Source organism: Mustela putorius, unplaced genomic scaffold (genome assembly GCF_011764305.1).
Source record: "Mustela putorius furo isolate JIRA1106 unplaced genomic scaffold, ASM1176430v1.1 tig00003853_pilon_pilon_pilon, whole genome shotgun sequence".
Taxonomy (NCBI): domain Eukaryota; kingdom Metazoa; phylum Chordata; class Mammalia; order Carnivora; family Mustelidae; genus Mustela; species Mustela putorius.
The window spans coordinates 71,675,810-71,702,366 of record NW_025422005.1 but is presented as its reverse complement, the minus strand read 5'-3'; the positions used below and the strand labels follow the sequence as shown (position 1 = coordinate 71,702,366).

At 35.8% G+C, this 26,557-nt stretch overlaps 1 protein-coding gene across 3 annotated transcripts in view; it reads left to right on the top strand.

Moving 5' to 3' along the window:
• The window catches only part of ZNHIT6 (zinc finger HIT-type containing 6), a 70,762-nt gene that overhangs the window by 17,009 nt on the left and 27,196 nt on the right, over window positions 1-26,557 (top strand). For all 3 annotated transcript variants that reach the window (XR_006601800.1, XM_013056207.2, XM_004752671.3), the window contains exons 6-8: window positions 15,015-15,083; window positions 15,845-15,925; window positions 17,361-17,438. Coding sequence is in view for 2 of the 3 variants with exons in the window: in XM_013056207.2 (XP_012911661.1) it covers window positions 15,015-15,083; window positions 15,845-15,925; window positions 17,361-17,438 (228 nt within the window). In the remaining variant the exon portion in view is untranslated. The remainder of the gene's footprint in view (window positions 1-15,014; window positions 15,084-15,844; window positions 15,926-17,360; window positions 17,439-26,557) is intronic.

Sequence of the window (26,557 nt, the reverse complement as noted above, 5' to 3'; positions counted from 1 at the left end):
ATAATAAATCTTTTTAAAGGATTATTTTCACTTCCCATGCCCCAGTATTCTATTTTTAAGAGGTTCGTTTTCAGTACTTTTTTTCAACTTTCAGAAGCGATTAATGCTTTTACTCAGATAAACCTGAATTTGAATATTGCCTCTACCATTAAGTACATACTAGGTGACCTTTGGCAAGATTGAATTTACTGTGTTGAGAGGATTAAATGAAGTTACACCTAAAGTAGTACCTGGCACTTAGTAAATGATATACAATGACAATTCAAGATCTGCTTTTCTTATCTGAAATCCTTGGAGATATGGTAAATTTACTATATTAAGTTGACCTCTAAGAGGTCTGAAGCAGCATTACATAATCAAAGGATACTATGTCTACAGTGAAACCTGTAAATGTTTACATTATAATGGGTAAATAATGATTGTGAACTGGCTCAGTCAGGCAGGTTTTGCTGGCAAAAAAGTTACTGAGAAAACTTGCAATTTCTGATATTTGGGGATTTTACTGTTATTGTTCACATGAGATGTTGGTCCTGTGTACGAAGATGATTGCTGTAACTCTCTCAATATTAAATTGGTTATTGCTTGTTTAAGCAGCTTGAGTTACAATATAGTCAAAAACTCAAATCGAACTTGTTTAAAATTAAACATTCCAGTGATAATTTTTGAATAGAGTGAGGAATTCTTTGTGGGTATTACCACACAAAATTCATGTGAAGTGTGACTCTGCTCCATTGTGTCTGGGTTACCTCTGTAGAACTATCAGTATAGTTACATAGCAGGTGCAATACATACCTTAGAAGCGTGAGGTTTATTGTAAATCAGGCATCCTTTATGGCAGGAGTTTTTGACCAGTATGACTGTGAATCTCTTAAATCTCAGTGAATAGATGGTCCTGGCACATCATAGAAAGATATGTACATATAAATACATGGCCTGTAGGTATATGTTGATAATATCTAATGAAGGTATGGGTTAGCCAGGCCAATTTGCTCTTCGACTGTTGAGAATATACATTAGTGATCATTTTAGAGGCAGTTTAGTAATATTTTTCAAAATGTTATATACACATACTTAAATAATTTAGCCTACAGATGTATTCATACACTTTACAGAATTACACATATCTATGCCGGCATTGTTTTTAATAATGTAAAAAATGCAACAACTCAAGTGTTCAGTACTGTGGGACTGAGTTAAATTGATTGTATCTTCCCAAGGTGGAATTCTAGGTACCCAGAGACAAACTAGATGTGGAAGAATTGTCGTCAAATGACATCATATGTTCAATGAAAGAAAAAACAGAGTTTTTAAACATTTATCTGAAAGATAGGAAGCTCACTTTTCCTATTGATGTAAAATTTGCATGCAGTGAAATACACAAATCTTAAAAGTACCCTTGTTGAGTTTTGACAAATTCATATACAGGCATACCTTTTTTTGTTGCACTTCACTTTATTGTGCTTTGCAGATACTATGTTTTTTATAAGTTTAAGGTTTATGACAGTCCCGTCAAGCAAGTCTTTTGGTGCCATTTTTCCAACATTTTGCTTGCTTCATGTCTCTGTCACATTTTGGTAATTGTCAGAGTGTTTCAAACTTTTTTGTTATTATTTATCATGGTGATCTGTGATCAGTGATCTTTGATGTCACTATTGTAATTGTTTTAGGGTGCCATGAAGTGCACCCATTTGAGACAGTAAACTTAATTGATAAATGTGTGGATTCTGACTGTTCCACCAACTGGCCATTCCCCATCTTTCTCCCTCTCTTCGTGCCTCTTATTACAAGTACAACAATATTGAAATTAGGCCAATTAATAATGCTATAGTGACCTCCTAAGTGTTCAAGTGTAAGAAAGAATTCTCATGTCTCTCACTATAAAACAAAAGCTAGAAATGATTAAGCTTAGTGAGGAAGGCACGTCAAAGCCAAGGTAGGCCTAAAACTAGGCCTATTGTACCAAACACTTAGCCAAGTTCTGAATGCAAAGGAGAAGTTCTTAAAGGAAATTAGAAGTCTACTCCAGTGAACACAGGAATGATAAGAAAGCAAAACAGCCTGTTGCTAATACGAAGAAGGTTTAAGTGGTCTGGATAGAAGATAGACCAGTGACAACCTTTCTGTAAACCAAAGTCTAATCCAGATCAAGGCTCTGAATCTTTTCAGTTCTATGAAGGCTGAGAGAGGTGAGGATGCTGCAGAAGAAAAGTCTGAAGCTAGCAGAGATTGGTGTGTGAGGTTTAAGGAAGGAGGTCCTCCCCGTAACATAAAAGTGCAAAGTAAAGTAGCAAGTGCTGATGTAGAAGCTGCAGCAAGTTACCCAGATGATCTAGCCAATATAATTAGAGGTGATTACACTACACAACACATTTTCAGTGTAGACAAAATAGGCTTATATTGGAAGAAAATGCTGTCTAGACTTCCTAGCTAGGAAGGAGGTCAATGCCTGGCTTCAAAGCTTTGGGGAGAGGCTGACTATCTTACTAGAGACTAATGCAGCCAGTGAGTTTAAGTTGAAGCCAAGGCTCCTTTACCATTCCAGAAATCCTAGCATGCTAAATCTGCTCTGCTTAGGCTCTATAAATGGAACAACAAAACCTGGATAACAGCACATCTGTTCATAACATCATTTACTGAATTAAGCCTACTGTTGAGAACTACTATTCAGACAAAAAGATTCCTTTCTAAATATTGCTGCTCATTGACAATGCATCTGGTCATCCAAGAGCTCTGATGGAGCTAGACAGTAAGATGAATCTTGTTTTCATTTCTGCTAACACAGCATCCATTCTGCAATTCATGGGTCAGGGGTCACTTAGGCCTTCAAGTCTCACTGTTTAAGAAATGCGGTTCATAAGTCTATAGCCTCCATAGATAGTGGTTCCTCTGATGGACCCAGGCAGAATCCATTGAAAACTTTCCAGAAGGGGACCCACCATTCTAGTTGCTATGAAGAACTTGTGTGATTCATGGGAAAAGGTCCATATATCAGCATGACAGGTATGTTTAGAAGAAGTAATTCCAACCCTCATGGAGGACGTTGATGGGTTTAAGACATCCGTGGAGGCAGTAACTACAGATGTGGTAGAAGCAGCAAGAGCACTAGATAGAAGTAGAAGTGGAGCCTAAAGAGGTGGCTGAATGGCTGTGATCTCAATACAACTTTCACACGTAAGGAGATATTTCTTATGAATGGAGAAAGTGGTATCTTGAGATAGAATCTACTACTGGTGAAGGTGCTCTGAAGATTGTTGAAATGACAACAGAGGATTTAGAATGTTAGACTTAATTGATAAAACAGTGGTAGAGTTTGAGAGGACTGACCTCAGTATTGAAAGTTCTATGGGTAAAGAACTCCAAGCATCATCTGCTATGGAGAAATCATTTACGAAAGGAAGAGTCAGTCAATGCAGCAAACTTGATTGTTGTCTTGTTTTTTAAAATTGCCACCCTGATCATTCAGCAGCCATCAATACTGAGACAAGGCCCTCCCCCAGCAGAAAGATGACGACTCCCTGAAATCTCAGATGATGGTTCGCATTTTTTATTTTTTAGCAATAAGGTATTTTTTAAATTTGAGATATGTACTTTGTTTTTTTAACAGACTGCAGTATGATGTAAAAATAACTATGCACTGGGAAACCAAAAAATTCATTTCACTGGCTTTGTTGCAGTATTTACTTTCGTTACAGTGGTCTGAAACTGAACCCATGATTATCTCCGAGGTATGCCTATATCTATGTAACACTGTATATATAGAATATTACCTTCACCCTAGAAAGGTCTTTCCTTGTTAGTTCCTCTCCTCACCAGGGACATCCTGTGATGTCCTGGTGTTGAGTTTTGCCTGATTTAAAATTCCATATATGAGATCATATAGCTTACCCTTACTTTTGAATGAGAGTTTAGCTGAATATTAAATATCTTGATATTTTATTTTGATACTTCCATTCAGTTACTTATTCCCTTCTTTCTTTTTTTTGCCACTCGTAAGAACACTCTCTTTTTTGTCCCTTGCAGTTGCTTTTCAGATCTTCACTTTTGTCTTTGGAGTTCTGCAGCTTCCGTATGATATGGGTCTTCATGTGATTTTTTGAAAAAATTTATTTATCTTCCTTGGCATTTGTGCTTTCTGCATATTGCAGTTCTGGGAATTCTAAGGCATTATTTTAATATCTCATTTGTTTGTTTTTGCTACTTTCAGGGTAATTTATTCAGTTACATCATTCAAGTCACTATCTCTTCAGCTGTGTCTAATTAATCTTATCTTTAGCTCATGTAGTGTTTTTTGTTTTAGTTTTGTTTTTCATTTCTAGAAGTTTTGTGTCTTTCCCAAATCTCTCTGCTCTTTTAGATCGAACTGTATTCTTTTCTCATGTTTAAGTTTCCCTTTGTTTAAAAATTTAGAACATTTATTATCTGTTTAAATAATTCCAGTATTAGAAGTCTGTTACTGCTGTGTGCTGTTTCTGCTGACTTTTGGTTATGGTGGCTGGCTGGTTTTCTTGTTTTTTTCCTTCTAAAAAAGAGCTGTGAACACAAGTTGACATAGAAGGTGGCATGCGTTTGCTTATGCCAAGATACTCTATGGCTCCAATTTAGGATCCTTTTTAATTTCTTAGTCTTAAATTTCTTAGACTATATTAGTAGGGATAATTTGAATCCCAGCCAATTTGAGGAAGCTACAGTTCCACATTTTCAATTGAGGTCTTTCCCTCTACTGTTTCTACCTTTCTCCTAGAGCCCGAGCTAAGGCCCACATATTTCCTAGTTGTTTCCTTTGCTAGTGGTCAGGATTTTTCTGGTTTACAGTTTCACTGGCTTTATGGTGTGATCCCAGTTTGAGGTCTCCAAAATATGTGGATCCAAGATCATGTCTCCTGTCATCCCATAGTTGTGTACAAGCCTCTCGGTACCAAAATTGGCAAAGGTTTCCAGAGCAGGTGTCATTTCAGCATTCCCCCAGGGTCTTTAGTTCCTGCTTCCTTTTGGTTCCGAAAGATATCTCTTACCTGCCTATGAGCTCAGTCTGTTTATTTCTCCAGGATTTCTTAATGTATGCTATTGAGAAGGTTTTCAGATTATCTCTTCTAAAATGTCTTGTTTAAAATAAACAGTGGCCCCAGTACAAAGATAAGGCAGTAGGGGAAAAGAGATGGATCAGGAAGACATGATAATTACTTGTTCACTTAGCAATTCCACTTCTAGAAATTTATTCCATTTAAATGGAATATGTACAAGGATATTGAGTGCAGTGTTGTTTGTAATAGCAAAAGAGTAGTATGAAAATAAATAATTTGTTAGGAGTGGACAGCATAAATTATGGCATGTTTTTACAATGGAAAAAGAATGGAACAGGTCTGAATGTACTAATACGGAATGTCTAAGAGAGTCTAAGTCTGAGAAGATGGTAGACGTGTGTCCGTTATTTAACAACACTTTGAATTAATAATTGAGCGCCTGTCCTGTGTTAGAAGCTAGCCACTAGATGTCTCTCTTGTAAAGAAGTAACCTTTTATTTACAGATTCACAAAATTACTTTGTTTCCTTCAGATAAAATTACAGCATTCTAATTATATTGCAGTAATATACCCATCTACCTCTTTATTAATGTCAGTAGCATTTTTTCCTTAACCAGTTATGTGGTGATACCCTTCATAAAACACAGTATTTTACTTACATGATGACCTATAAATAGTATACTTTACTGCAAATTGACTTTAGAAAAGAGCAAAGGAAAAGGAAATGATGGGTTTAACAGTTGTGGTAATAGAGGGACAAGTGGATTTTGCAGTGATCTAGTTTGGTGGAAAGATTTCAGAGCAACAGCAGGGATTTAGAAAAAACAGTATGAAAAAGTAGAAACTTAATTCCCCAAACAGGCATTTCCTTACCGGGGCCGTGTAGGCAGTGGTAAGGAAGTTTCTGTGACATAGCATCACAGAGGTGGTACTTTTCCATAGCAGCAATTAGCCAGCATTCATGAAAATGGAAAACACCCTTGGTCTTCTTGGAGTCCCTGCCTAGGTTCAGTTAAGGAAGTCCTTCCGCAGTCCCCAGGTGTACTACTTCATGATATGCCTCTGGCATCTGTTCTTTCCCCTTCCTTCACCATAGCATTTATCAGCTGTATTCTCCCATGCGGGCCCACCTTGTCTCACCCTGGATTATTGAAGAGCTTCTGAGTGCCCACCCTACCTCAGTGTCTCCTTACTTCATTCACTTGACACATGGCTGTCTGACACATCTTTATAAAATGTTTTTTATCGAGACAGTCACTTGCTCAAAATCAAGAAGTTAAGTCTAGGTTTGAGGCTGGTCTTGTGGGAGACTATCAGATGCAACAGGATAAAGTAGTAAAGGTAAGACACTGTGTGTGGTTTGGTGTGTCTAGAAACTAGGTTGGGAGTTGGTAAGTGGTAGGAGATGAGGTTGGAGAGAGCCCCACTTGGGCTGGGCTTTGCAGGACTTTATATGCCATGTCAGGGAGTTGAGATAGTCATACTTAGAGCAGAAAATGTTCCTTTTGGTATGAGGGATCCCTACTGAATGGTCTGTCCCCACCTGATTTCCTAATACAGTCAAGCAAGTATACCCAGGCTGGTCACCATGCTTAATCCTAGAATGTTTTCCTCATCCATTATTTTCTAACCATCTGTGAAGACACAATAGCTCATCTTTTCTGTTACTTCTTTTTGCTGCAGTTCCTATAGTACATATTTTCTCCACAGTTAATACGAAACACATGCTGCATTTAGTGCTGGCATTCGGTTTTTGGTATGCATATACATGTGTTCTCCTTTCTGCATTCTAGTGTTTCTTAGTAAGGGCTCTATTGGCATTTTGAACAGGACTGGTTTTTTGTTGTGTGGGACTTTCCCATGCATTACAGGAAGATTAGCATTTCTGTTCTCTCCCCACTAAAATGCCTGAAGTGCTTCCTAGTCTTGGAACAGTCAGAACTGCCCAGCCATTTCCAAATGTCCCCACCGCCCAGGTTGGTACAACTCCCAGTTGAGAACTAGTTTATTAAATGCTCAAGTATTTATCAGTTATTTGAAGCAAGATGTACTTTTTCATTTCAGTATTTACCTGCTATATCCATTTTCTTAATATACTGTCTACTAAAGCCAGTACCACATACTTAACCTGTTTCCTATTATTATTGTGTAGTGGTGAAACTAATTTTTAAAAGAGCAAAATGTAATATATAACTGGAACTTTTCAAAGTATTTTCATAATGATGTGAGACATATAAAATTATGGTTTTTATTCTCCCCAATTCCAGTAATTTTAATCCATGCTAAGTAACTACACAGATCCTTTGTATTCACTCTTCCAAAAATACTTATTATGGTACCAATCCTAATAAAATAGATGGATTATTTTTATGAGGAATAGTTATATTTATTCTTGAGACTTTAAAATTTGTTCTTGAAATGTATTCTAAAAGATAAAATGTCTGTGAGTGAAGGATTGTGTAGGTATTTTACACATTTGTTTTTCCCTCGAAGGGTTTCAAAATTTGGTAGATTTTCCTTCTGCTTTAAATTCAGGTAAAGTTTTATAACTTATGGTGGAACAAAATGGTTTTTTCCTGAAATTCCTTCAGGTAGAATGTGCTGCTTCCAAATTTCATAAGAGTTGACAATTTACAGTTTAGTCTATCTTCCTTTTCTGCTGCTTCAGAATGAAAAATGAAAGATGAAACCTAGAAAGAAGAAAACTTCAATTCCTTATATCAGGATGCTTGATGTTGCTTGAAATAAAATACCCAACTCAAACCAGTTTGAGTTTTAAAAGGGTATATTATTGGCCATCATAACTGAATGTCCAGAGGTAGAATGACTTCAGAGTTAATAGATAAAATGACTCGATTACATCATCAATAACTCAGTTTTTTGCTGGTTCTCCATTGTATCTTCCGTGGCGTAAGCTCAATCCTCATGCTCATAGGGTGCCCTGGTAACAGTTTGAGTTGCAGTTAAGATCCAGGAGTGCTTCTCTCCCAGCATTATTGAACAGGAAGCCTGAAATTCACCACAATAAGACCACCTAGGTCATCTGCCCAGTCCTGATCCATTGTGTCAAGGAAAATCTAGGGTAGTGATTTTCTTAAGCCAACCAATTAAGTGCATATCCCTAGAGGTAGGGAATGGGTTCCATTCCTCAAAGCATGGTTATAGATTAGGAACGAGGGTGGTGGTAAGAGATTGCCAAGGAGGCAGTTAAACTATAACTGTTATAAATGATTTCAAAATATGAAGGCAAATATATAAAATATAACTGAACTGCATTTAAATTAACAGTACGTAAAGGTACATTGTTTGTTAATGAACTTGCAGTTCTGATAAGTTCATAATGGTAGAGTTGATTAGAGCATAGACTCTGGAGTTATTGTACTGTCTGGGTTCAAATCCCTCCTCTGCAACTTTCCAACTTAATAATGACCTTGAGAGACTTTTCTCTGTCTTAGGGTTCTCATCTGTAAAATGAAATAATGGCATTCATCTCAAAGTTAAAAGAAGTAAAAAGAAGTAATACAGGTAAAACCTTTAGAACAATGTCGGACATATTAAAAAGCACTTAATAAACTAGGGGCGCCTGGGTGGCTTAGTGGGTTAAAGCCTCTGCCTTCGGCAGGTCATGATCCTAGGGTCCTGGGATCGAGTCCCACATTGAGCTCTCTGCTCGGCAGGGAGCCTGCTTCCTCTCTGCCTGCCTCTCTGCCTACTTGTGATCTGTCAAATAAATAATCTTAAAAAAAAAAAAAAAGAAAGCAAAAAAAGAAGCACTTAATAAACTATTGTTATTACTGTTGCTCCTTGCTAGTACTCTGGTAAAAGGTTCTGCTGGTAGGTTGATCAGCTATGGACTTTACTAACTTAATTAGTGATATAGTATTCTGAAGATTAGAAATGTGGAAATTCTAGCTTTAGTTTACTCCCATGGAGTTACCTGTATTTAAAAATCAGAAGTAAAAATTTTAGACATATTTGAACTGACATGACCTATTATTGTGCTTCTCAAAAGTAGTGAGAAACATTTCCCTTAATAATTACAAATAAGGGCTGAAAAGTTAATGTCTTGAATATACTGTAGAATATACTATAGAAATATTTACTAGGAAAGTTAAGTAGTAGGATGATGATTCTCCCTCCAAGCCCTTCATTTCATTTTTTTAAAAGCTTTGTTGTTGGTGCATTAACCACAAAATAAAATCCATAGGGTTTAGCAGAACATTCAGGACTTTTAGCAATCTAATATGAATCCAAATGGTCAGTTTCATCTCCAGCCACACGGTAAGTGGAATTTGGTCAGGAACTCGTGGCAAAATATTCTCAGTTAAAGGACCTGTGAATATTTCTGTGCTAAGCTTTGTAACTCAGAACACTAGATTGAATGTAGAATTACAACAATGGTAAAAACAGTAACATATTTTTGATATATTCTGAGCTCTCAACATATATTTACTCATTTAATCCTATGATATAAGTACTATTGTTATTCCCCACTTTACTCTGAGAAACCTGAGTCACAGAGATTTATCTCTTGCTCAAGATCACATCAAGTTACAAATTGTTAAGAGTAGGACTTAAGCCCAGAGTCCACTTAACCTTTGCCTTCTCCTACCTCTGGTCCATACAGTATGTTGAGTATTCTTCCTCTGTATAGCAGCCATGAAGAACAAGGTGCTTTCATATGGAAACTCTGTGTTTCTCTCATAGCCATATGGAAGGGAAACACAGTGCCCAGGATTGGTGGTTGATTTAAGCCCTAAACAGAAGCTTTCCATGGCCTCGTCCCCTTTGTTCGCATGCTTAATGCTTAGGGAGCCCTTTGGAGTGTTCTTTGAGTCAATACTGGTTAGTCAGTGAGAGAGTGGAATGAAAATTGTTAATTTTTTTTTTTTAAAGAACAAAAATATTCAAGCTCGTTTAAATTTTATATTAGAAATCTTAGTACTAAGAATTCAGCCTTCATATGTAACTCTTAGCTGTGGAATATTTCTTGAGGAAGATAGCTTTGAAGCTGTCAAAATGATTAGATGGGTAACCCTAGTTCTGGTAGGGCAATAATCTCTGAGATAAAAAGGAAACCTCTTAAAAGAACACTTCCACTAAGGAATATTTTTAGGTAAGAATTAAGTCCTTTCATTATGAAATAACCGTAGTTAAAAGTTTGGGGCATGTCCTTCATACTTGTAAACACATTTATGGATATGTATTTTAAACATATATGCCCTCATTCAACACATACATTTTTCTACCTCAATGCATATAGTTCTGCCTCATCTTTTCATTCATTATGTAGATCTGCTATAATTTATTTAATCAGTTCTCTGATGATACCCATTTAGGTTTTTTTTTTTTTTCTAGAGTGAAACAGCAGACATGAACATATGTCATTACTTGTCCAATTATTTCCTTGGAATAAATTCCTGGGAATAAAATTGTTGAGGCAAAAATATGTATTTTTTTATTATGAATATTTATTTATGGCTTTTATGAAACTAAACTGCCAGAAGCTTATACCAATTTATATTTCTCTCAACAATGAAAAATGTCCATTTCACCACTCGTCCCTAGTATTTCTGATTTTAACGACATCTTTGTAAATCTGACAGGTAAAACGATTTCATTTCCATTTCCATTTCTTTGGTTATAAATGAACTTGAAAATCTTACTGTATTAAGAAATCAGTGCCATTTAAAAGGATCTGGTGCCTTTGTTTTCTGCCCTTCTCCCTTGGAATTGTGGTAGCGCTCCAGATATGAAAATTAGCAATTTTAAGTCATGGAGTCAGAAGAATAATTACAGGCATGGGTATAGAATTTGCATCCCCTGTAAATTTGTGTCATCATGCACATACTGTTTTCTTTAAACTGTGGGAGAGAATGAGCCTTAACAGTTTCTAGTAAGCATTAGCTCTTAAATAAGTGCCCTGTATTACCTTATTAAAATCAAGTATAATATTTATTTTCCTCTTTTAATACTTATAAATGTTTCTCAACCTTTTTTATTATTATTATTATTGCCTCCCAAGGAGCCCTTTTAGACATTTCCATCTAATTGCCCCTCCATGATATTTGATACCATAGATATAGGATGTACTTATTAATCTTGTTTATGTACGGGGACCCTTTGGAAGCCCACACGCCATGGTAATATTTGAGACTTTTTTTTTTTTTTTAGCACTCCCAAGAACAAACTTTACCCCCCTTTGGTGATGCTGCCCTCATTAAGAATGCATGATTGAGGGGGCAGGAGAAAAAGCTTTGCTGGGCATGAGTATTTTTTTAGTTTAATGGACTCAAAGAGAGGTCACTGTTCTCTTACTTGTCAGGTGGTCCAGAAGGGGACATTAGGTTTAACAATTGCCACTGTTCTTCATTAGTCTTTTATCAAACTCTAGACATAGTGCCTTGAGGTACATAAGTTACCTAGAATATTTATTTACAGTATTTCCATTCATGAGAATTTGGTAATTATGGCAAGGACACAGTGACATGATTATAGTTGAAGGCATTTTGTTGAAATTAGGGGATAGTAGTCTTGATATAGTAGGAGTAATAGTGAATGTTTTAAGCCCTATCCCGGTGGTTCTCAGCAAGTGGTGATTCTGCCTCCCAAAGGACATCTGCAATAATTGGAGGCATCTTTGGTTGTCATACTGGAGGAGTGGGTGTTGCTAGTGGCATCTTGGGGGATGCTGCTAAACATCCTGCTGGGGGAATTGTTTCCCCTGTCTTCCCACCTCCACCACCACCACCACCATAACAAAGGGGTATGGGGTCCAAAATGTCAGCACTGCCTAGGTTAAGAAACCCTGTTCTAGTCCAGTGATTCTGCTCCTTGGAATCTGTCTTTACAGAATAGTCCAAAATATAAAAATGTATGTGTGTGTGTGCATGCATAAAGATACTCACTAAAGTGTTCCATTTTCCTTTACAGTGTTCTAGAAAATTTACTGATGCAAACATAAAACATAAAATTACTCACAATCCCCCTCAAAAATAATGTGATTTTGGTGTATATGTATTTTTATAATTGGGACATGTATCACTATATGTAATTATGAAAAGTGGGAAATGAACTTAATTCTTTGAAGAACAAACTGATGCTCATCAGAGGGGAGGTGGGGGAGGGTGAAACAGATGATAGTGCTTATCATGATGAGCACTGATAGAACACTGTATGTTAACCACACTAGAATTAAAATTAAAAATTGAACTTAAAAAAACCCTAACTCTTTTGAGATTTAGATTTCATTGCCCATGGCAGAACTACATCAGTTTCAGGAACACTAAAGAACTGGCAACTACTTCAGAAATAAATTAACTCAGCCATTTCAGGAATCTTTATACAGTACCCTTCAACCTCTTGTGTCCATTCTTTTCCTTAAATTTTGTATTCTGAACTACTGTTTGCAAGTGATTTTTACACTACCATAGAGTTAAAAAATACAGGCAGTTTTTCAATGAAGCTAACATTTAATTTTGTGTATCAGAAGAGGTAAATGATAGGTGCATCCCTAGGGAAAATCTTTTTTTTTTTTCTTTACTGTAATTTAATATGGTAAAACAAATGATAAAAAAGTGGAAGCAATCATAATATCTATCAGTAGAGAATGGATAAATAGATTTTGGCATTTTTCACAAAATGAAATACTATGGAACAGTTTAAGTTAATGAACTAATCTGTATGTATTAAAATAAAATCTAAAGGATAATGTAAATGAAAAGCAAGGCATAGGATATTTAGAGTATGATAACTTTGAAGTAAATGTTAATGTTACACAAAATCTATATTGTTTATACATATGTGTATAGATACATACATAAAGTACAGAACCATGAATGGCAAGAATATACACCCAACCTCAGGAAATTAGCTACCTCTGGATGGGAAGGGAATTTGATCAAGGAACAGTTCAGTTAACTTTTTATTCCTTAGAAGAAAAAAATATTTCAAACAAATATGGCAACATGCAAGTTGGATTAATCTTGAGTATGGGTGCATTGAGTGTTCTTTATATTCTTCTTCCTTGTTTATGAAAAATTGCAAGGTCACATTTGTTAAAAGTATACATCTCATATTTGTTCATGTTTGAACTGAGACCATATATAGAAATATTTTTATAATAGTCATAATTTAGCAATGTATATATAATAAAATAGGAGTGAATGACTTCTTTACAATCACAACTAGTTAACTATAGCAAATAAAATGATTTCCGGGGGCTTTTCTACCATTGTTTTTGGAATGCTAAGTACTTTCTGAAGGTATTTAGTGTCTACTGAGTGTTAAGAAAGAGGAATGGTTCTTGAAATTACTCAAGCAATGATTGGAGTAATTAAATATGATTTACAGTCCCATAAGATGATGAATTCATAATCTTATTTTCTCCTCTATAACATGGGAAAAACAAATATATTTAGCAAGAAGCCATATTATACATTTAGATTAAAAATTGGTTTATATCTTACTAAGAAATGTGAAATTGGGCCCTAGGTGACTCAGTTGAGTATCTGACTCTTGGTTTGGGCTCAGGTCATGATCTCAGGGTTGTGAGATTGAACCCTATGTTGGGCTCCATACTCCAGTAAGCACAGAATCTGCTTGAGGTTCTTTCTTCTTCCCTACTTCTCTGGTCCCCCACCCCACATGTGTGCGCTCTCTCTCTCAGATGAATAAATAAATATGGGGAGAAAGGAAATGTGGCATCTCAGAGCCTTTTGATGGTGATATGATGCAATGCCTGTTTCACAGATAACGAACATTGCAGGGTGTTTTGTTTTGGAAGAATTGTTTATTTAAAACCAGGAACTGTTACATTTGCATTCAGATTTCTTTTAGAAGTTTTTCCTCTGAGATTTTAGACATCTGGTCTTTAAGTTAATAAAGGGTACTTTATGGCTCTGTTCTATCAGAAAAAAAAGAAATGCTAAACTTAACATGATTATTTCTTACATGAGAAGTGGCACTTTCAACAGAAGTATAATCAAGCATATTTTTTTCTAGCTCATGCTAAAAACTGTCTTTTTAATAACAAAAACTTCCATAAGCAGATCTGTGATAGACTTACCCTAAAAGAAGGATTTTTACTTGCTTTTATTCTTATTGTATCTGATAAAAATTTGACTAAATCATGTAAATGTTTAGTGAGACATACTCTACTAGATTGTATTAAAAGAAAACTATTTGAGATTTTGGAGCCATCCTGCTAAGGGACAGATTTATAGTGATGCTGGTCATTTGCTTGGAAACGCTGTTGGCCATTAACTTGCCAGTGGGTTGTTAGAAATTTTCTCTAAGTAAGGAAAACATGTAAAACCATCAAATGGTGAAAACATTTAAATTTCTCTGTTGGATTGAATATTTGAAGCATTAAATTTTTTGAAGAAGGAATAGTATTTAGTGTCACCAAATTTAGGGGTGTTAAATAGAACATATGGTCATTATGCTAAAATTAGTCATTTGGTGAATTATTACTGTTGATCGTGTATCAAACCAAAGTTTAGACCTGAAAGCAAAAGGACTCTAGCTGAGAGTGCATTCTGCTTAGCAACCAACTTGTTGTCCACTGTTTTGCTACAAAATGCACGTACTCATGGCTTGGAAGTGTATCTGCAACCAGCTGGTTGTAACCAGACAACACTTCATTCACTTAATTTCCAAACTAGTTAGGCAAAGACATCAGCCCGTTGTTTTTAGTCAGGAGGAATTTATTTGTAAACTTCAAGTAGTAACACACTGATCTCAAAAGCCCCTGATCTGTGTGAAATTGCCTTCTAATTCAGGAGTGTAAAGTCCTTGTAATTCAAAACTGTTGCACTTCATTTTGTTTTCCTCTTCAGAATCCTTACAGGTATATTGTTTGAAAAACAGCTTCTAAAACCTTAGAAAATAGTTGAAAGATACATTAAGTGTTAGGAATACTTTTTGAATTACTATCTGAAAAAGAAAATTTATTGTCTACCTTGATCCTCATAAGATTATCTTCTAATTTAGAAAACAGCAGTTTTGTTGGCATGTGAAGCTCCAGTTTCCTCAGAGTCAAGCTGTGTACATAGAAAAAAGGTATAGTATTACAACTATTAAGAACTTTGTTCTTATTGTGGTTTTGTATTTACAATAAACTGTTAACTTAAATGTGTATCAGGAGTAAAATGGACGACTTAAGTTGTTACCTTTGAAGTTTATACCAGACTAAAGTCAGGGAAAGGACTTAAATATTATGGATGGAGCTATTTATAGCACAGTAGTATATATGAATATGTATAATTGAGGAAAAAGTTACTCATTCAAAGCAGTGTCTTAATTTTGTTTCTACAGATTTATAATTCTAAACAATGTGCATATTTACTGGAAAGTTGAAAAACTTGAAATACTTTGTTTCCAGAAAAAGTAATATCAATTTTTTACCCTGGTCTTATGATTTAGAATGAATAAACTTGAACATGCACTGAAATTTGCAACCTTTTTTCGGATTTTTTATTTCTACATCTTTCAAATATATTTCATCCTTAGTTCTTTCTTCTCGTCTGTGAGCACAGGTGTGTGTTAAAAGAGGCTTCATATTTTTATAATTGATTTATAGGGAGCTTCTCAAAATAATTGCTTTTTAGGACTTTTTAAGTGTGTCCAAGAATTTTTTTAAGCCTTTTTCCTAAGCAGTTTTTGCTTAAAAGGATGTTATATTTTGCCAAGAGTAAAATAAAAGGTCTGTGTTTAGTCATTTAAACAAAACATCACAAGATTTAGTGATTCCAAGTTAACACCATTAGTAGAAACTTATACATAATAATATGTTTTCTTTTTGTTGTTTTTTTGTTGGGAAGAGTACCAGATGATAAAACTATTAATGAAATCCTAAGACCTTACATTGATCCTGAAAAATCTGATCCTGTAATTCGTCAAAGGTATGCTTCAAAAGTCTTGTAATTTTCTGAAATTATTAAAAATGCTGAGGTACTGATTATGTACACATTTATCATGTAGAGCTATGACTTTATTAGAATGTGATATGTCAGTACAGTTTACTTTCTGTGCCATTTCCTTGGTGTTTACTCAAGGCTTTGTCAGTCATGGATGATGTTTTTGGATAGCAATAAAAACAGTACATAATACTTAGTATTTACTGTTTTCCAGATACTCATTGAAGGAGATAATTAATATGTACTAAGTAATTTAATCCTCACAGTAACCCTTTAAGGTAGATTACTACTTATACCCATTTTGCAGGTGGAAACTAAGTCTTAAAGTGGTTAAATGACTTCATATAGCAAGTAAACAGGGAAGCTGGGATTTAAACCCAGATGTTCTGGAATCAGAGTCTGCACTGTTAACTCTCGAATCAGGCTTCTTTAAAGCTGAATCAGAAACTTGGCAAATTAAGAGTTTCTGAATAATTGTTAAAGACCAGGGAGTTCTGTTTCAACCAAGTCTTCGTAAAACTAATTAAGATGCACTCTGCCTCCTGTCCAGAAATATAGCATGGATAAAAATGGTTAACATAGAACAGTAGAAAGATGCAATTATATATCTGGTCTACAGTAGCTCGCTCTCTTTTTTACTATGTGATCAAGGAGTAAGTTACTTAACTTTTGGTCCTTAATTTTTTCATCAGGAAATGAGAATGATAATATTCACTAGATAAGGTTATTTGAAGCTTAAAAAAACCCAGAATTATAAAGTTTCTGGTACAGGGCCTAGCACACAGTAGGCAACACTCAAAAAGCAAATCTATTATTAGAGTGTGAATTAGTTTTCCTGAGCGGGAACCCATTTAACTTTTTTTTCTCCAGATGGTACCTGCTTAGGATATGAATGCTTGGTTTGGTTCCAGAGTAACCTGGTATTTAACCTTTAGATTGGGTGGATTCTAAAATGTCTGATCCAATTCTAATTAAATCTCATCTTCTACTTCTAATAAAAGGTTGTGCTCAGACTGAACCAAATCCACGCCCCATATCAAGTAGTGTCTTTGGTACACATATAGTGATTGAATTTCTTTTCTTCTTAATACTGATAATCCAACTGTAATCATTGGTCATGTGTTTGGCCGTAAGACAAAGTACCTGTCATTAAATTGGATGCATTTTTTAAAAATAAATACCAAGTTTAACTTAATTTACTGAAATAAATATTTTTTAATTTAAGAGAGAAGAAAGGTAATTTTTTAAAAATTCAAATCCTTGGTTAGAAAGTATTTTTAACCTTTTTTTTCTGTGTTGGATAGTTGAATTTTAAGTATTATTAGCTACTCTTAATTAAATGTTTGGTCTTCCATAGATGTTATCTTGAAATATATTAAAAATCAGTTTTGTTTACTTCAATATGACATTTTTGTTTCAGGTTGAAAGCCTACATTCGCTCTCAAACCGGGGTCCAAATTTTAATGAAGGTTGAATATACACAGCAAAATTTAGTAAGGTAAAACTGCTTCCCTCCCCGTTTCTTTAAATATTTTCGAATTCTGTAATATAATTAAGTAGCTTGATTAGCTTAAGTAGCTGGTTATTTTACTACTATGATTTTCAGATTAAAATTTTAAAATAATCACACTTATAGGATAAATTCAACTGAAAAATTACTCTGGTTAAAATATCTTAAAATAGCATTATGCACAGGGCACCTGGGTGGCTCAGTTGTTAAGCGTCTGCCTTTGGCTCAGGTCATGGTCCTGGGATCCAGCCCCACTGGGCTCGCTGCTCAGCAGGAAGCCTGCTTCTCCCTTACCCATTCCCCCTGCTTGCACTCCCTCTCGCTGTCTTTCTGTCAAATAAATAAATAAAGTCTTTTTTTTTTTTAAAGATTTTATTTATTTATTTGACAGACAGTAGGCAGAGAGACAGGCAGAGAGAGAGGAAGGAAAGCAGGCTCCCTGCTGAGCAGAGAGCCCGATGTGGGGCCTCAATCCCAGAACCCTGGGATCATGAGCTGAAGGCAGAGGCTTTAAGCCACTGAGCCACCCAGCCCCCCCCCTTTTTTAAATAGCATTATGTACAAGTAAAAGATCCTAAAACCCATTTTAACTTACTTCAAGAAATATTCTCTACAACAGAGTTCATGTTGTTGCCTTTGGAAATACAAAACTTCACATGATCAGCTGAGCATAGCGTACTTTGCATTCTCTGCTGAGAAATGTAAAGAGAGCTGGGATCTAACAAACTCTATTACTTGAGAAACTTCTTAACTTGACTGGGCTGTTCCTGCATTAATGCTGTGGTGAAATAGACTACACCAAAGATCTCTGGGAGTCTCTGCAAAGTCTTCTTAAGTGCCAGGGACATTGTCATTGTACTGACTTACAAAACACTGATCTTTTATGACCTTTGAGGCTCTTTCATTGTTCATTTAACAAAACTACTAGAATCAGTTCAGGCTGTATCTGGTCAGTCTCACCTATGACTTGATTTGTTAGTTTAGAGGTTTTAGAGTCCAAGCTGTGAAAGCAAAACTGGGATTTCTCCAGTTATGTTAACTTGAGTAAATTTTACGATCTCGCTTACCTTAGTTTCCTCACCTTTAAAATGGGGATGATAATTATTATAAGATTGTCCTGAGGAGGGTTGCCTGGGTTGCCTCTGCCTTTAGCTCAGGTCATGATCTCGGGGTCCTGGAATCGATCACCGCATCAGGTTCTCTGCTCATTGGGGAGCCTGCTTCCCCCTCTCTCTCTGCCTGCTTCTCTGCCTACTTGTGATCTCTCTCTCTGTGTCAAATAAATAAATAAAATCTTAAAAAAAAAAGATTGTCATGAGGAGCCTGGGTGCTCAGTTGATTAGCGTCTGCCTTTGGCTCAGATCATGATCCCAGGGTCCTAGGAGGGAGCCCCTAGTCCTACTCCTTTCTCAGCCGGGAGCCTGCTTCTCCTTCTCCCTCTGCCATTCCCCCTGCTTGTGTACTCCTTTGTTCCCTCTCTTTCTCTCTCAGATAAATAAAGGCTTAAAAAAAAAAAAAGATTGTCATGAGAGATTAAGGTATTTCATTCAGCACATGGTAAGTGCATGCTTTTATTACTACTACAGATAAATGGATTCTTACAAAATGTTTACACATGAGATAAGACCTGTAGTTAAGAACAGATTTAAACACCAAGTCTTAACCAACTTTTACCGATATATCTCAGACACTCTCAACTTCATATCATTGATCATGGTTCAGTGATAAAAAAAAGTTCAAGTTTTCTATCACATATTTTTTCCCTAGACTTGTTAATTCAGTATATTTATTTACAATTCATACTTTAACTCTACTCTTTCCCCCAAAATATTTGGGGTCTCAAGTGAGGGGTGGAAAATTTTGTGGGTTCTGCAAAGATAGTTTATCCACTTATAATATCCATGTTAACCAAAATCAGTATTTCTGAATTGGCAATCAAAGATTTATGTAATTAGTGAGAAATACTGATGTAAAAGGTGCATTTTTTCAGTTTTGCCTAGCAAAAATCTTAAAATAAATTTCATACAATTCATGTTTAAACAAAACAATTTGCATCATTCCCTTGGAATTTACCTCCTATCAATCATTAAATAAGTTTTCCTTCTTTTATTATCTGTTACCTCATTCAAATTCAGTTCCTTTCTTAACATTTGCTATATTTTATTTAGTTAATTCTTGTAAATGTTACTCGCATTTATGTCATACGCTCTTGATGAGTATATTGTGGCTTCAGTCTCATAAGCCTGTTAAGAGAACACCTGTGAGTTTTTATGAAAAATGAAATCACTTTCGGATAGTTGTCTCATCTCATCTTCTCCCAAGTCTTCTCCTGACAGCCTGCTGATGTGTCCAACCTTCTAACACTTTTGCACCACTCTGAGTGTTTGCCAGCTCCTTGTCCTAGACTGCCAGGGTGGGGGATAATAGGTAAATGGCTCCGGAATGGTTGGAAGGGAGACAGTAAAAGTGCTACCCATGCAGCTGATTAGCTTCATCATTTCCTTTGTTGTATATAATTACAGATAGCAGACATTGGCTACTATTTTAATGCTGCATGAATGCAGTGGTTTTCTTAATTAATAAGTATGTGTTTGAAATATATTGCTTTTTTATTATTAACATATATATATTATTTGTTTCAGGAGTATAGGTCTGTGATTCATCAGTCTTACACACTTCATAGCACTCACCATAGGACATGCCCTCCCTAAGGTCCATGCTTTTCTGGACTTAATAAAAATATTTTGATGAGGTTGGGTATCATCTTGACTACGGTCACCCTGTTTTCCTAATCTGTTAGGCAAATAATTAAATTTCTTTACCAAAACTAAGGAAAACAGCCCATTATCATTTTGGTACAACTGGTAATAACAAGAAGTTTGGTTTTTTTTTTCTTTTTTCCTTTTTTTGTTTTGTTTTAGTTAATTACAGTTTTTTTTTTTTTTTTAATTTTCTTTCTTTGTTGTTACCGTTTTTATTTCCTCCATTACCAGAAAGAGAAAGTTTGCTATATCTTCATTTTAAGTCAAGGCAAACTGGGGCTTGGCCAGGGAAGAAATCTGCTACTCACTGAGACAGTTAAACTTGACTCTTTGACATGGTATCCTCTTTTTCCAAAGTTCAAGGAAACCAAAACTATACATGTTAAAAGGTGGATGCTTAGTATTTTAAAGTTTATAATACAGGACAGGCTGTTTGGGCTCAGAATGTATGCTATAAATGCTTGAAGAGGCAGAGAGGTTAGAGATTTTGAGATGGAGATTTCAGCATTTCCTCGCAGACAAGGGTTTTCCAGGAGAGTGGCTGGCAGAAATGTCTACAGCATGATCCAGAGGGAAGCAGTTGAGAAAATCATTTCATGCAACTGCATTAGAAATTAGGATACAGAGAGACCAGAGCACAGGAAGATACCAGTCAGATCGGAAAGGTTTCTTTTAACAGAGAGTGTAAACCTGAACCTGAAACCAGGTCAAAAAGTGCACTGAATTGAAGGTCCAGTGACCTAATTGTAGGCATTCAGTTTCTCTGTGCTTCGTTTTCCATTAAGATCCTTTATTTTCTCTTTCATACCTTCTTTAGGAACCCAAAAGGGACCTAACCTTAATCCCCAACGGGAAAGGCATGATAGATTAATAAAGCAAAAGGTGATATTGTTCAAGCAATACCTAGAATAGGCTGTTCTGATACTAAACCTGAGCCAATCTGAATAACATGAAAAGTATTTTGACTTTCTCTTATCTATATCAAAAACTTGTTATCCAAATTTCCCCATTTGAGTTGTTTATTTGAACTCAGTAGTCTATTGGAAGTCATTAGGAAGAAGGCAAAGAAAATCCAGTGAAGGAGTTTTTATTCTAAGTTGGGATAAGGTGCATCATTTATTTTTGAATTGTTAAGTCCACTTCATGATGCCGTGGTCCTAATTGCTATAAAACTTCCTGTTTTCAAGTATTTTTTAATCATTGAATAATGAAATTAGATACCTGAGAATCCTTTTAGAAATAGATTTTCATTTGATTTTTTTAAATGATTTTTAAATGATTTTTTTTAATTAAAGATTTTTAAATCACAGTGTTTTTCAGATAATGCATTCATAGATAGGATAAGAATGAGCACTTATATTTGATTGTAACTTGATTACATGTATCATTAAACATTCAGAGAACATATAAGTAATATTATTATAGGTTTTAAAATGTTAGGCTTGTAATATAAGATAAGCATGCTAAAATGGAAGGATTTTATTATTTCCTAAAATGTACTTACAAGGCAGAAACATGTAGTTTCCTTGTGGCTGTTGATTTTAAATGTATCCTACGATTTACAGCATTCCAATGACTCCGGAGTAAAGTCTTTTTACCAAATATTTAATGTTGCCAGTTTCCACTGGTTGTGTTTTCCATTCTTGGAGGGTTTATGACAGTTGTCTCATGATGTACCTGATCCGCTAGAGCAGTCTTAAATGTTTCCCACTTTTTAGCTTTGCCATACATGACTTTTATTTTTAGACTTAGGGGATTATAGAGTGCATGTCTAACCCTAAGGTATTTGCTGCTGATCTGTTTGGGAGTTTTCTTTCCAGAATACACTGGCTTTGAATTTGCTTTTTTCTTATAAAAGCTAATATGGCTTCGTAAATAAATTCATGTATTCATTCACTTGCAAACAGTGATACGCATTTTGATTCAGGTTATTATTCTAGACATTAGGGTAATGGCAGTAAGGAGAACCATTCCTGCCTCTGTAGAGCTTACATTCTCAGTGGAGGAGAATTCATGAGAGGTGCTTTCGTTTGCAGGCCACCCTTTATCTTTTGCCACAGCATTTCTTAACCAGCTCTCTCTTCTCAGATAGTAAATGAGTGGTTTTGAAACAGAAAAACCTATGTTGGTAATGCCAGGTCCTATAAGAGATAGTCATTGTGTTGCTGCTCCCTTAAGTTGTTACTGACTGAAGAATTTAGAATACTCCAAAGTTTGATACTGTTCATTCAGTTGTAATTTTCAAAATCTGTTTTCTGTATTTTAATGGAACCATTTATTTCCCATAAAGAAGTTGAGATACATTTTCTTGTCATGTTTACTTTGCTGCTTTGATGTTTATGTAAGTTCTTTTTTATTTTTATTTTTTTAAAGATTTATTTGAGAGAAAGAATGGGAGAGAGGGACAGAGGGAGAGAGAATTCCAAACAGACTTCACTCTGAGTGCAGAGTCCAGAGTGGAGCTTGATCTCATAACCCCAAGATCCAAGACCTGAGCCGAAACCAAGAGTTGGTCACTTAACTGACTGCATCACGCAGGTGCCCTGTAAGGGCATAGTTTTGATATAGATATGGGTTAAACTATTATGGGATAGTTCTTTCCAAATTTACTCAAAAACCATTAATTAAGCACTTTTATCTTTGTGGCATATAAATAAAAACTGGGGTTTATTCAAGAATGAATGGGGTATAGTTCTCCTATACAGACCTGAAGCAGTAGTGACTGAGGTTCCTGGCATGGATTTGTTTTTTGAGAGATGCTGGTGAGCCTGGAGAGTCTTCGGGCACATTTGAGGTTTAAGTAGAAGAGGCATCGTTTTCTGGAACATTATTTTTAAAAGCAGTGGCCTTTTTATACTACTCATTTGTTAATAGGATCCCTTCAGAGTGAGATGATATATTCTAGTAAAAAATACTAATACTATTATTTCGGAATAGAAGTAGACCTGATTTTACTTTGAGAGGTTCCAGACTAGACTTTGTAGACCAAAAGCCTCACCATTGTAAATACTAAGCTTATTAGATCACTGCTTCTCAAACCTAGCCCACATTATGAGATGTTCCAAAATAACCTTTTGGTCTTTATGCAAAAGCCTACATCAAAGTAGATTTTCTGTAAAGTCAAAATAATGTTATAAATTTGGTACAAACCTTGGAAAGTTACTAAGCCTGTTTCCCCACCTGAAAGTGGAGATCAAAACAGAAGCAATAGTGCCTTGTTGTGAAGAATACTTTGTGATGTTAGCTGCTAGTACAATGCTTGGGACATAGCAAATCGCTCTTAGTAAATACGTATTACTCATGTATTAAGAGTTGTGATAGGGGCACCTGGGTAGCTCAGTTTTTTTAAGCGTCTGCCTTTGGCTCAGGTCATGATCTTAGGGTCCTGGGATCCAGCCCCATTTTGGGCTCTCTGCTCATTAGGGAGCTGCTTGTGCTCACTCTCTCTTTCTCAAATAAATAAAATCTTACTTAAAAAATTATTAAAAATAAGAGTTGCAATATTCAGACATCTTGCAGAATTGACTCAATATAAGGGTTTTTATTATTGTTTTAATCCTGAAGATTACTTCCTTACGAAAAGGAGGAAATCGGTTTCAAACAAAAAATTCTGTGTAGTCAGCAGTGGACTATATTATGCATTACTTTTTTAAAAATAACAACTTGTTTCAGCCATTTTGTCTTTCTTATACTTGTGAGAAGTACCCTAAGTTCAATATTAGCTATACTCTCAACATGTTTGCCATTAACCACATAGGGGCAGATACCCAATCATGTTTGTTTCAATTTCTTTTGATATAAATTGGATATTGGGAGAATATGAGGTTTGAGGAGTTTGTGTATTTATGGTGTTATCAAGTATTATTTCTGTACAGTGTCTCTCAGATGTATTTCAACCTTTTTCCCAAACTCCAAATCCTGGTTTGTAGCTGTCTTATTAACACATCTCATTAGATCTTAAACCATTTAGAGCTTATCACACCACATCTGTTTTTTCCTGGTGTGTGTGTGTTTTATTTTAAATATAGAATAAATGGGTTGATTATGTTCCTGGCATCTAGTAAGCAGTCAGCAAATATTGATACTTATTCCTTGTTATTAGCACTGTCATTCTTGTAGTGAGACGTAAGACCTTAGAGCCATGTTTCACTTTTCCCTTACTACTCTGGCTTACATGGTTGCTTCCCTCTCCATTTTTCTGAGTAGGCTATTGTTTATCAGTATTTGCAGTGGAGCCTGTCCCTTCTCACCAACTGCATGTGATTTCCTTATCATTTGTGCCATAAAAAATATGTTGTACTTCTCATAGTTTCCTGCAATCTTGTCTTATTTTTCCTCCCAATAAGATTTATGCTATTCGATAATAAACTCCCTTTTGAAAAACAGTGACTATATTAGGCATCTTCATTGTTACATTTCCTGTAGTACTTGTTACATTTCCTGTAGTACTAAGCCAGTGACTTCCCCATAGTAGGAATTTCTTAACAAATAGTATACTGATTCACTTAAATGTATATATGCTTGCTATTTGCTAGATGTTGATACCACTTTAATACCCAAAAGCAGGATTGGGACAATTTTTTCTACAATGGCCAGAGAGTAAATGTCTTTGGAATGGTGGGCCATATAGTCAAAATTGTCAACTCTGCTATTATAGCACATATGCAAGTATAGATAATACATAAATGAATGGGTATGACTTACGACATTCCAGTACAACTTTATTTACAAAACGGACAGACAGTGGGTTGAATTTGGCCTGCTGATTGTAGTTTGCCAATCTCTGCTCTAAAGGATTTTTTTTTAAGTAGGCTCTACACCCAGCATGGGGTTGAACTCACAACCCTGAGATCAAGACCTGAGCAGAAATCAAGAATTGAATGCTTAACCAGCTGAGACACCCAGGCACCCCTAAAGCATTTTTTTTTTTTTTTTTTTTTTTTTTTTTTTTTTTTTTTTTTTTTTTTTTTTTTTAAAGATTTTATTTATTTATTTGACAGAGAGAAATCACAAGTAGATGGAGAGGCAGGCAGAGAGAGAGAGAGGGAAGCAGGCTCCCCGCTGAGCAGAGAGCCCGATGCGGGACTCGATCCCGGGACTCCGAGATCATGACCTGAGCCGAAGGCAGCGGCTTAACCCACTGAGCCACCCAGGCGCCCCCCTAAAGCATTTTTTAATTGGTTATTTGACTATATCATTTAATCAGTGAAGGGCTTCAATTCTCAATATGGAAAATGAGAGAGAAAAAAAGAAAAAGATTACAACAACTGCCCAGTATAATTTAAAGTTACTTCAGAAAAAGCAGTTCCTGCTCAAAGACGGGCGTTCTAATAAATTAACATGACCTAAAGTATCAGTGAGCCCCTTCCATGTGTCAGCTCAGTGTTAAGCCCTACACAGGCATTTAAAAGACCAGCCCTCAAGGAGCTCACAGTCTAGGAGAGAAGGCAAATATATGATAAATGCCACAATAGCTATGTATTTTATATTTAAGGCATAATAAGTGCCCAAGGGAAGGCATGGGCATTTCGCATAGATCTTCCAGACTTGGAAGATGGACGTGCACACCAGTTGCCTTCACTCTGCTTGCAAAGTTTGGCATATAAAGTCAAGTGTTTGGACTTTAAACCCAAGCCAAATTAAAATATTATTTAATAGGCTTTGACTTAATGAGCAACACAGAAGATTATTACTCTTCTTGGGGATACTACCATGTTATAGTTGCACAGATTTTATTAGCTGTTTCTTACTGTTCTGGTTGCAGTTAATAATTTTTGGAAAACTTTCTTGGGGTGGGGGATCAGCCAGCAAAAGTATGAGCTCCTTCTCTTGGATGATTTTATTTCCATGCTGAGAGGATGGTTTTTATTTTTTTTTTAATTTTTTTTAAAAGATTTTATTTATTTATTTGACAGAGTGTGATCACAGGTAGGCAGAGAGGCAGGCAGAGAGAGAGAGAGGAGGAAGCAGGCTCCCTGCTGAGCAGAGAGCCCGATGCAGAACTCGATCCCAGGACCCTGAGATCATGACCTGAGCCGAAACAGCGGCTTAACCCACTGAGCCACCCAGGTGCCTGAGAGGATGTTTTTTAAATAAAAACTAAGGTTACTTTACTTTCTTTGGATCTGTAGCATGAAATATTTTAAAAATCATTTACAGTGAAATTAAAGAAGATGCTTTTTCCTATGTTGTTTTAAAGAAATTGATTTTGTCTATGAAAAGGCCTCAAGTGAGACCCACCTGACCTCCTTTTGGTTTTCACTAACACTCCCATCCCCTGCCCAGCAAGCAAAGACCTTTTCTACCTTAGAGCAGAGCTGACCTCCAGTTCATATAACTTGTTCA